This window comes from Camelina sativa, chromosome 7 (genome assembly GCF_030686135.1).
Source record: "Camelina sativa cultivar CO46 ecotype springtype chromosome 7, ASM3068613v1".
NCBI classification, from domain to species: Eukaryota; Viridiplantae; Streptophyta; class Magnoliopsida; order Brassicales; family Brassicaceae; genus Camelina; species Camelina sativa.
In genome coordinates this window covers 32,191,852-32,204,113 of record NC_141886.1, presented here as the reverse complement: position 1 = coordinate 32,204,113, position 12,262 = coordinate 32,191,852, and the positions used below count along the sequence as shown (strand labels likewise).

At 37.0% G+C, this 12,262-nt stretch overlaps 2 protein-coding genes and 1 pseudogene across 2 annotated transcripts; 2 read left to right on the top strand and 1 right to left on the bottom strand.

Moving 5' to 3' along the window:
- The first annotated feature begins 6,890 nt into the window (after positions 1 to 6,890).
- On the top strand, positions 6,891 to 9,059 carry LOC104786958 (putative oxidoreductase At1g06690, chloroplastic). Its single transcript, XM_010512441.3, has 9 exons — positions 6,891 to 7,282; positions 7,412 to 7,496; positions 7,608 to 7,724; positions 7,843 to 7,907; positions 8,008 to 8,096; positions 8,178 to 8,257; positions 8,347 to 8,458; positions 8,576 to 8,695; positions 8,791 to 9,059. The coding sequence occupies exons 1-9, from the start codon at positions 6,976 to 6,978 to the stop codon at positions 8,974 to 8,976; spliced, it is 1,161 nt and encodes a 386-aa protein (XP_010510743.2). The 5' UTR covers positions 6,891 to 6,975; the 3' UTR covers positions 8,977 to 9,059.
- Positions 9,060 to 9,351: 292 nt separating this feature from the next.
- On the bottom strand, positions 9,352 to 10,427 carry LOC104754083 (putative F-box protein At5g47300 pseudogene; annotated as a pseudogene).
- A 299-nt stretch (positions 10,428 to 10,726) lies between these two features.
- LOC147941940 (large ribosomal subunit protein P2z-like) lies at positions 10,727 to 11,906 on the top strand. Its single transcript, XM_087459941.1, has 4 exons — positions 10,727 to 10,875; positions 10,967 to 11,057; positions 11,370 to 11,599; positions 11,700 to 11,906. Exons 2-4 carry the CDS (start codon positions 10,970 to 10,972, stop codon positions 11,724 to 11,726), a joined length of 345 nt encoding a protein of 114 aa, XP_087316067.1. The 5' UTR covers positions 10,727 to 10,875; positions 10,967 to 10,969; the 3' UTR covers positions 11,727 to 11,906.
- Positions 11,907 to 12,262: the final 356 nt, after the last annotated feature.

The following is a 12,262-nucleotide window of genomic DNA, read 5'->3' as shown; positions in this document are numbered from 1 at the left end:
AAGAAGGTCTTCATAAAAGGACACACAATGTTGCTTAACATCTGCCGAGTTGCTGAGTCGTTGCCCTTAAGCGTCTACCAAGTAGTGGATCTGGTTCATGGCTCGCCTGGTTGCTACAATTCTATGAAAATAAGCTGTATTGAGATCCCCACATTCAAACCACTTGATCCTCGCTCTCTGATACAGGAACTTTTCCTCGGCCTTAGCGAGGAATAGCCAATCCTGGTGAGCCTTTTTCTCATCTACCGCTGCTGAACGAGTAGGTTTGGTCAGGAGGATAGACTGGCAGTGTAGCAGTCGTTCCTGAGCCTCCTTGGTTCGTTTCTCCAAATCTGAAAAATGCTCTCTATTGAGGTCTCGGATGACGTTTTTCAGAGCTTTCAGTTTCTTTGCCAAACAAAATTGAGCAGTGCCTTGATATTGAGTGGAGTGCCAAAACATTAGGAGTCTAGGTAAAAACTACTCGTGCTGAAGAAGATAGTGGGAGATCATAGAGTGACTTCGACCTCTTTGCGCTTTGTCAAGATCAATTATGGCAGGTGAATAATCTGAAAAGTCGGGGTCATTAAACTGAGCAAAGGACAATGGAAACTTGACCATCCATTCATCATTAATGAGGATTCTATCCAATTTTTTGGCAATAGGATTCTGCTCCTGCTTATTCCACCATGTGAACTTATTCCCTCGGATGGAGAGATCTTGAAGATTAGCGTAGAGAAGACAGTCTTTGAACTCCTCCATCCCTTTCCTGATTCGAGTGCCTCCCAAGGAATGCTCTGAGGGATTTAGGGTTTGGTTAAAATCTTCTATCACTGTCCAAGGCCGAGAGTTGATAGAGGGATCCCTGGAAAGTGAGCAAATCTCCTCCCACAGTTATTGTCTCCCATATCGACAGTTAACCGCATACACAAAAGATACAATGATCTCGCTGTCCTCATTAGGCAACAAAACGATGCAGGTGATCATCTGCTTTGATTTGGAGTGAATGAGGAGTCTCACTGACTGGTCCCAGACAACCCAGATTCTACCCAGCTCTGCAAACTCATAATTAGCCTCAAAATTCCAACCAATAAAGGTGGACTGCAAGCACTTGTGAGATTTGTGTTGCCTAACCCGCGTCTCCACAAGACTGCCAAAAAACGGCTTATACTGCCGTAGCCAATTCCGGAAACCTCTCCTTTTACACTATGATTAAAACCTCTTACGTTCCAACAAAAAATGTCTATCTTTGACATTAATGGGATGATTTGGGAGGAGAGCTCTTCCCTGTGGAAGCACGCTCGAAACGTCTTTCCTTCTTAGACAAAACACGGATAAAGTTTGCATTATCAGCCGGATTATCGTCTTCTTCAGATGGAGAATCTGAAGAAGATGATTCCTCTACAGGATCAGATTCCGAAGAGGATGGAGCCGAGGATGAGGAACACCTGGAAGGTAAGGGCTTCTTGGAATGTTTGGAGGACTTCGGGGGTTTGGAGGGATTGCCCAAGTCAATAGCCATTTCAAACGAACCTGATTTGGGGTGAGGAGAGGGAAGCCGATTGGAGGGAGCATCCACAACAACCGAAATTTTCCTTTCTCTGTCTTTACATCTCCTACTCGGGTTTTTCCTGTTGATCCCTTCAGTGGTGGTCCTCGTCATTCGCGGGCAGTCTTCACCCTTGTGAGCCGTTGAGTTACAACGGGTACAGAGAATAGGGGCCGTAGGACATCGTTTGATGGTGTGACCTATTCCCTGACAGAAATCACAGGTCAGGGGAAGCCAAGGGCTTGATACTTCAATTCTGGTAATCTCCCCTGATTTAAACTGAACATTAACAGCTTCTGGTAAGGGTTTGGTAATATCCACTATCGTGAATACTTTGGCCACCTCTAAGTCCATTAGATTGAGAGTAGCAGGGTGACAAAAAACCGGATGACCAATCATCCCTGCCACATGTTCAAGAGCTTCTTCTGAAAAGAACTGAAGAGGGACACCTCTGAACTCCAGCCAGACAGGGGCTTCAGTGAGTTCAGGCATAACTGGAGAGAGGCCAGGTTCCCAATCCGCAACAAACATCGATTGACCTTCAATATACCACACCCTTTGAGCTAATACTCTACACCGGGTTTCATCGCAAGGGATCCGGATAAGAACCGATTTCGGTCCTTGCTTAGAAATGGTGATATCCCTCTTGCGGCGGCTCCAGATACCGTTGAGAATAGCAAAAAGAGCTCCTTTGGAAGGAAGGTTACCATGGAACTGACCTATGATGAAGTCTTTCCATCTGTTTTGATTCTTTTTTATCACCGCATTAGGGATTTTAACACATAGTTCCCCAGATTCGAGAGAATAGGGGGTACCCTTCTTTTCCATCTTACCGGAAGAACCTAGAAGCATTTGCTTCCAATTCGGGAGGGTTGGATTCAGGGGAGCAGCCACTGGGTCTGTGATAGGATCCGGGATCTGAGTTCGCGAACCACTCGAGGTTGTTGGACTGACCTTAGGGCTAGACGATTTTGCCTGACTGGAACCTTCCACGGAGAGGTCCTTTAAGGCGGCAGAACCAGGAGGCACATTCGTTTTTGTCGGAGGCGGAACAGGGGGGAGTCGAAATCTGCGGTTGGGGAGCTACCGAGCTCTCAGCTCGACGAAGGGGAGGAGCTGATGAACCAGAGGACGATGGCTTGCGGGAGGATTTCTTTTTTTTAGTCATTTAGGGTTACGGGGTTGCCGCCGCCGAAATCGGCAACGGCGGGAAGAAGGGAAAAGGGGTTTTTTTTGGTTTTTTAACACAAAAAGCGAGTCAACAGCCAACAGGTTTACACAAACATAACCTTTGTTTATGTTGTCGACATGAATGAAGTACCTTATTTACGTCGACAAAAAGATTCTTTATTTGTTTCTCATATGATATGAGTATATGACATAAGACTTTGGCAATCATAGATGTATTGCATTATTTTGCTGGGTAATATTGATACATGGCTATAATTTTGTGAGAGTTGATTAAGTAAATTGAGGTGCTGTTTTTATTTTTTTAATGACACTATTAACATGGTTATGTAGAGTAAAATATGGTGCTACTTTATAAAAATGCATTTTATTTTGGAAAATAGTGGTACTCATTGAGTCATTATTGTGTTTTTTTTTTGGTGGGAAAAGTCCAAAATCATTTACCTAATCTAATAAAATATACATGGTCAATTAGATTTTATTGGGACATGCAAAAAATTGTTTTAATTTAGCCGTTTTCGGTATTTTAAAATTTAAATATAGTTTTAAAAGGTTATTACAGGTTTTTTTTATCAACCAAAGGTACTTACAAAATAGTATACTTTTATTCGAAAAAATATTTACAAAATTGAGTCTACGTGTAAACAGAAAATTAAAAACTAGGCTAAAACAGAAGATTGTAGACCAATGCAGTTTAGGGTACCTTGAAACCATTAACCATCTACGTATGTTTACTCAAAAAAAAAAAAAAAAACCATCCATATGTATCAGTTCATAAAGATGGATAACGTCATGGTATAAAACAAGAGTGGTCGCAAACGAGAACAAGACTTTAAAATTGCTCGGTTCATGCCACCAAAGATAGAAATCAAGAACAACGTTGGATTGGAGAGACTTGGGGCAGAGTGTCGTGCTTAGAACAACCACTAGATTTTAACAGGTTTTACTTTGGGTTTAAAAAAAAAAAATCTAATTAGAATCAGCTTGTTGTTTGGTCACAAGAATTCTAATGTCGAAGCCTTAACTTAGATTTACGAGGATGTTTGCTTTGATAGCATGTAAAAATTAAAGAAAGATTTAGAGGAAAACTCTTTTTATTATGTTGTCTCTCTTAATCAATTGTACAAAAGTTTATGATTACTAGTAATAAACAACATCAAGGTAGCCCATAAACAACCTACTTAAATAAATATGAAGATTTCGAGATTGACCGGTTTGTGATATGGATCAGTCGGTCCGTACACCAATTTTTAATTAATTGTTGGTTCAATTTATTGTAAATGTAATAAATTTACTGTATTAATTGACAAAATAGAAAATAACATTTATGTTGATTTGTTTTTTTATACAATTAGATTTTATTTTAGTTTTTAATTGTCTAAAACTAGTTTGTTGGCTTATCAGTTTGTTAACATGCGTGCGGAAACTTATTCGTGGATTTTGCTAACTCATACAAACCCCAACCAAACCCATATTCATGCCAATTTTCTAACCTCCTTACTACTCAAAGAAAATGCCAAATTACACCAAACTATTAATGGCCAATATCATCCAAACTGTTTTTGGAATTTCTCGAAGATAAAGTAAACTTGAGAATCTATACTACTATTGATGTTTTTGAAAGTACAAAATTCAATGAATTACTATAGACAAATTCATTATAAACATTCTTTCAAATAATAAGTGAGTATATTATGTTAATTGTTGTGAGAAAAAGTTTCACAGTGATAATCTTAAAAGCAATTTCAAATTAGCATATTTATGTCAACTTGTTTTCCATTATTAGTTTAGTGAACACATATTCAATCTAATCGGCGACTAATTGAGTGAAATTGAAAGATATTTTATGATAACGTAGTGATTTTTTTTTTAAAGGTGTCTAGTATAATGTATCTTGAATTGAAACTCAAACTAAGTGTAAGGAAATAAGGAATGATAAAACTTTGCTATTTTAATGTTTATCATGATCAATAATAATTTAGTTATAAAGAAGACTCGAACCATTACCTATATAACATAATAAATCTTCAAAACCACTGAACAAGCAACTAGTTATTTTGAACTATACTTCTCTTCACATAATTCTAGTTGTTTTCTTGTTAACCATCAATTTTTTTAATGTAAGATAACCATCGCTAAAACTATCAACTAATTCAGTATTAGTAGTTGCATAGTAAAAAAGAAAATAGTATCCTAAAAAAGTAAGAAAAAAACAAATAATTACCGAAGTCCTTCCTATCTCATACTAGAATCTTATCCACATTACAGTAAGAATTTACATCTTCCTTCGCAGCATTTATAATGATATTTTTCTACAAGATATGGATGATACTTGTGTTGGAAAAAAAAAATATCGTTGTACCTAAACTAAAGAGAATTAGTAACTTTGTTCGTTACTTGAGAGTTAAAAGATACGCTTAAAAAAAAACAAATCAATAGGTAGAATTAAACACGTGCTTGGTACAAAGAAACACGTGAGTTTTAAGGACCGTGTGAAGTTAGCAAGTGGTGAAGTGTTTCAAACTTCAAAGGCATATAAACCGCAACTGGGACATTGGTTTATGCAATTTGCATGTCGACAAGCGTCTCTCATGCACTGAGCTGGCAGTTTCAACTTTCAAGTTGACGATGTATTAAGTCGTTACTTCGGTGAGTCAGAAACTATACTTTTAAAGCTGCGACGAAAACAAACAAACAAAAAAAATAAAAGAAAAGAAGAAGTTTGGTTCCCATTTCCACTTGCAAACTTTAAACTGATGTCTACAATTCGCTTCGTTTCGTCCAATCGACATATTTGGAATTCGTATCTATTGTAAAGTTCAAACACTAGTTAATATTTTCTTCAAGAATTGTTTTTTTCTAGGATAATATTTCCCAGTTTATAATTAATAATAACTAACAATTTTAGTTATAAACACATATATATATATATATATGTATACATAACAGACACAAAGAAGTAGATTGGAATATCTTCAAATACGAATAATATTTATGGTTTTTTGGTAATATATTTTTAAAGTATATCATATATTCTAATATACTCCTTCTTTTATCAGCCACTCTCACAAGTCACACCTTCTTAGCACAACTATACCACCTCTTTAAAATAATCAACTAAACTAAACCATTCAAATTTCCTGAAATGGAATTGTTTTTACATTTCTTTTCTTTCAGATAGGTTAGATCAATGTATAATATATATATATATATATAGGTATGTATCTATCTAACTAAACTGATGAGTAAAATTTAGAAACCAATCGTATAATATAAAATTAAACAAAACAAAATACTACTACTTTATATTTTTTTCATCCAATAAACTATACAAAGAACATCATCATTTATTCCATACCAAAAAAAATATATATATGAAATGAAGTATAGATGTACGATCAAAGTATGACATGATGAATTTATTTTCAGAAATAGATATTAATGATTTGGCTTATAAAAGTATGTAGGCTAATCAGACAAACTAGCACACGCTAGTTCTCATTGTTCATATGTTATTATATGAATATTGTACAGCACCAATTCTTTTTAGTTTCGGGATTTAACATTCAAATATTAGTGGGAAAATGCTTTAAATACGATATCTCATGATTCTATGATACATCATACTAAAACCACATAACTAGAGGGACTCTTCAAGAAGCTTCTTATATAACTAGAATGTGTCTCACATGGTTGAACGGTGAATGCGCTTCGTACAAATCCATTTCATGGTTAGTCGATTTTATCTAGAACGTCTTATATAGTTATTTTACTGGTGCTAGAGATATACAAACTATACACTCTCCTCTAAAACTACACTAAACTATCCGATAAACAAAGGTTAAAAAAAATTAAAACCTTGATTTGCAAATTATACTTTCAAAATCTATCCGCTTCCCAATTTAAAGTTATAAAGGACTTTTATAAAAGAATATCTAAAAAAGGTAATTTTATTTTATAAAAAATTAAAAATGCTGACTTTTTTTTGAAGATTGTAAAAGGGTAAAAACTAAAGAAAGTACAGTATAACTTTTTTTTTTTCTTTGACATAATAAAAAAGGTAATATTGTTAGTCTTTCTTTGTTTATTACCCTTTTTTACAATCTTAAAAATAAAATTAAAAAATTAGCACTTTTAAGTTGGGGTTAAAGTGGTCAAACTAAAATTTGGGCCTGAAAGGCAATAGAGGCCCACGAGCTACAGAGTTGTTATCTCTCTGCAGAGACACACAGAGAAGAGAGAGACTGAGAGGGACGACGATGCCTGTGACCGTACATTCCCTTATCGCCACGAACCTAGCGACTACAGCATCATCGAACTGGCTTCACCGGAATGTTTCTCCCCGTAGAACCTTTTCCAGCTCCGTGAAATGCTCGGTGGAGACGGCGGAAGCTGAACGGTGGGTGAAGCTGAAGAACGGGAACGATTCACTGGAGATATGCAGAGTTCTCAACGGAATGTGGCAGACGAGTGGTGGTTGGGGTAAGATTGACCGAAACGACGCCGTCGATGCGATGCTTCGATACGCAGATGCTGGTCTCTCTACCTTTGATATGGCTGATCATTGTAAGTAGCTTAACAACTGAAATCGAATCTTTCAGAATAGACTTTGTGTTAGAGATTAGTGATAAAATTGTGATTTAGTTTTAATGACCTTTTAATTAGTGGTGCTATGTTTGTTTCTCTTATGTTTAGATGGTCCTGCTGAAGATCTTTACGGTATCTTTGTCAATAGAGTTCGTCGAGAACGTCCTCCAGAGTACTTGGAAAAGATTAAAGGGTAAGCACTCTTGCAGAAATGTAGAGATGATTTTAACGAGTATTTTTTTAATGATGTAGTGTAACATATGGTAGAGATGATTAAACGATTTAGACTGTTTTAATGATGTAGTTTGACGAAATGGGTGCCTCCTCCAATAAAGATGACAAGTAGCTATGTTCGTCAGAACATTGATATATCGCGGAAGAGAATGGATGTTGCTGCTCTTGACATGCTTCAGTTTCACTGGTGTGTGTTGTTTTCGTATCATATCTTCTTGCTAATATAAACTTATAATGTTAAGAAGTTTCTGTCCGTAGTGACAATTGTTACCTATTAAAATCTAATCTGTAGTAATTTGGAATAGGTGGGATTATGCAAATGATGGCTATCTTGATGCACTGAAACATCTCACTGATCTTAAAGAAGAAGGTAGGAAGAGAGGGGGATATCTATCTTTCTCCTTTGTTGTGATTGCCTTTTTTTGTTTATCTATTGGGCTGCTTAATATGTAGGATTGTAATGCTTGCAGGTAAAATCAAGACAATTGCTTTGACAAATTTTGATACAGAGAGACTTGAGAAAATCTTAGAGAATGGAATCCCTGTCGTTAGTAATCAGGTGAGTGCCAGCCCGATGTGTATTTATTCAGACTCTTTTTCTTTTTGTATATCTGTGACTCTTTGTGCAAATTCTTTCCAGGTGCAACATTCCATTGTAGACATGCGTCCTCAACAGAGAATGGCTCAGCTTTGCGAGCTTACAGGCGTCAAACTTATAACGTAATTATACTTTATAAAATTCTTGTTTGACTTCTTTCTTTTTACAACTGACTGACTTAACCAGACACGTTGGTCTTTGTTGGGTGTAGATATGGGACAGTAATGGGTGGTCTCCTGTCAGAGAAGTTTCTTGATACCAATCTAACAATCCCTTTTGCTGGCCCTCGCTTGAATACGCCTTCTCTCCAAAAGTACAAAAGAGTAAGAGTTCAAATCATGCACAGATTGACCCTGTCAATGGCATTCTCATTGTATTAGTTTCTGGTTTAGATACGGTTTCTACTGTTTCAAGCTTTTTTTTTGTGGGTTACATGACAGATGGTTGATGCATGGGGAGGGTGGAATCTATTCCAAGGTTTACTTCGAACAATGAAGACTGTAGCCACAAAACATGGAGTCTCTATTCCGACAGTGGCCGTGAGATATGTACTAGATCAGGTATTTTGTTCTTCCTCGCATCACATCGATTATTTTTGAGCCTTAAGGCCAGTCTGGTTTGTTGATTTGTCTGGAAAATGGGGAGCTCATCTCAGCAAGGAGTAGCTGGATCAATGATTGGGGTGAGACTCGGGTTAGCGGAACACATAGAAGATGCAAATGCTATATTCTCATTGGTATTGGATGAAGAAGATGTTAATAGCATACAAGAGGTTACCAAGAAAGGTAAAGATCTTCTACAAGTGATTGGTGACTGTGGAGACGAATACAGACGTATATGATGTGCATGGTAGTATGTAATTTATACTGTATACAGTATCAACTCATGTAATTACAGTTTTATGAGTAGAAAATCATTAAGACTTCTCTGGCTTTATTTTTCTTGTCAACGTGTTTATGCATGTTTGATGAGACGAAGACAATTCTTGCATAAACCACAAAGTTACATACAAGCTATGTTAATCTCTTAGTCTACAACTTTTCTGGCTTTCAGTAATCTTTAATAAGCATTAGTGAACACTAATCCAATTTAGAATCTATTAAAGTAGTGATATAGCAGTAGAACTTGAAGGGTGATTGATGTGATCTACATACAACTTGGTAGCTGGATTTGAGTCACCGAGAGGGTTTCACCACCACACTTCTTACTTACACGGCTAGATTTGAGTCAAACTTGGAACATAATCAAACAAATTTGGCAGAGATGATACGAATCCAGAATGCACCTGATTTAATTTATTGTCCTCTCCAACAATGTATACCACCTGTTTGATGCTGACTCCACTTCTCACGATCGAATGACACAACACAATAAATTTCTTCTCCTCATCCACCAAAAAATTTAGGAGGCCGAAAATGCGAAGTTCAGGTTTCAAATCCAGTGTTAAGAACTTGCTCCACGACACAAATTTGGTCTCACCAATCTTATTTGTCACCCATATCTCTGTTCTTGATGTATCTATACGCTGTAATAACACAGAAAGTTTCTCTTCTCTAACAACGCTTAGAGACAAGCTCTCATAACCAAGACACTTACATGGAAGAAGCAAACGTTCAAATGTTTCTGTTGTATAGTCAAAAGCTTACTAAAAACATGCCGAGCTGAGGATACTCATTTTCATCTGAAGCAAACCAGTAAGTCTTTCCCTTCAAAGACATGCCACAGAAATCATATTCCAATTCGCAGTCCAAAGTAACACCAAGAGTCTTCCATAAATTAGTGTTGAACTCATAGATTTCGAACTCGTTCTTGTCACCATCACAACAACAAGACAAGATCTTGTAGCTAGTATCGCCATATATCTGGTCTTGGTATGATCCAAGAGCATAAGAACCTATCTTTCTTGGTTGGATCCACCTGGTTTGACCAGTACACGGGTTCCAGACCACGATTCTATTGTATTCACTGTTGTTGCATAACAATAAACCGTCGCCGTGCGAGACGTAAGAAATCTCGAAGTCAACGAAACCATCTTGAGGGTCAGTTAGGCCGTGTTCACCTATGATCTCTAAAGATGGAACTCCGTAAAAATTGACGCTCATCAAATAAACCCTATAGCACTGCTCCGACATGAGAACCAGAAACTGCTTTGCGGCTTTGTCCAAATGCTTTCTTATGAATCTCTTCTTGTTGAATAATCTGTTCCATCGTTTGCATGTATATCGTAATTGGCTCTGTGGCTGGAACTCGACAAAGTATCTCTTCTACCAATTCTTTGGGAAGATCGGACATAATTAGCAGCAAATGTGATCTATCAGGGACGAAAGTGCCGGCGCGGCTTTGATTGTTCTTTAGGGTTTTTTGCTTCTTGCTCACGGTCTTAACACCCTACACGATTCTTTCCTTTTATTTCATAATACAAGAGTAAAGAGGTTTTTTTAGTCAAGAGTATGTGGAATTGTGAAACTCATACACCCTTCGAAATGAAAATCCATGGTTTGCATTAAAAAAAGAAGAGCCCATACAAAATTGGGCTTAAAAGAAACTGGGCCGGAATTAAATTAAGTCCCGGTTATAGGATGATATCTTTTAAACCGGAGACATTCGATAGATTGAAGAAACCCTAAGTGTATATAAATCATATAGTTTCCATTTTTTACGTACTTCTTCTTCCTCATCGCCGTCAAACAAACCCTAAAAACTCACTCCGCCTCCTGCGAGATCCATCAACACTTGCTCAGTAAGTAAACGCGATCGCCACTTATCCATTTCTCCTACTACGTGGTCACTAGTCTTCTTGATTTGATGTTTTTTTTATTTTTTGGTATCAGAAAATGAAGGTTGTCGCCGCGTTTTTGCTCGCCGTTTTGAGTGGGAAAGCTTCCCCAACCAGTTCCGATATCAAGGATGTTCTCGGATCAGGTTCGTTCCTTTGGTAGTAACTTCGAATTTTGAGCATTCGATTTTTTTTTTTTACATTGCAAGAGTCGATGGAGAATTCGAGTTTAGTGAGTTCATATCTATGTTTAACTTAGAAATGTTAGTTTGGGCATTTGCTTATCGTGAGGTTTAGTGAGTTCATATGTATGTTTGTTCAAGTAAGATTAGATGATTGTAATTGTGACTGTGTTTTGAGGTTAGAAGGATCATAGAAGGAGGGTTGATTGTAATTGGGGTGGAATGATTTGATTGATTTGAAAGTGGTTTTGTTGTTGGTGTTTGATTTTTTTGCAGTTGGTGCTGAGACAGAGGACTCTCAGATTGAGCTTTTGTTGAAGGAAGTGAAAGGAAAAGACTTGACTGAGCTGATTGCTGCTGGTAGGGAGAAGCTTGCTTCTGTGCCGTCTGGTGGTGGTGGTGTTGCTATGGCTTCTGCTCCATCCGCTGGTGGAGGAGGCGGTGGTGCCCCTGCAGCTGAGTCCAAGAAAGAAGAGAAGAAGGAAGAGAAGGAAGAATCCGATGATGTAAGTATTTCTTTATATTTCTTTTTTTCGTATGAGCGAGCTAAAACCTTATGGTAGCTTGAAATGGAGATGGTGCTTACTTGTGTGTTAATTTTTGCAGGACATGGGTTTCAGTCTATTCGAGTAAGCTGGTAGCAAACGAGTTCTGGTTTTGTTGTACCCTGGCCTTTTGAAATCTATATGTTGTTGTTTAGTTTTGTATTCCATTAGACCAGTGCTGAGATTCTCAAGACGTTTTTGACTCCAAACGTCAGTCTCACTTGTGATTGTCATTTTATATTTCAATTCAAAACTTTTGCCTCGGGTACATCGTCGATGGTTTAACAGTCTCTTTTCTATTAACCAACCTCAGTATATATATATATATATATATATACACCAACACTTTCCCATAACTAAAGCTAATGAAAACACATATACAGAGTTTAGTAAATCAGGATGCAACTTCCAACTTTCTTTTGAACATTAGCATCAAATGTAACATTGAATATACCATAGATCTTTAAGTACGATTTTGGGTTTGTGTTTGGATTTGGTTTTCAGATTCTGTTAATATTGGAAATGTGAATCTATCTATAAACACTTTCAGATTATGCTCGGATTAATAATATCAAATATTATTTTATTGAATTTTGTTTATTTTTACATGCCAAATTATTTTAT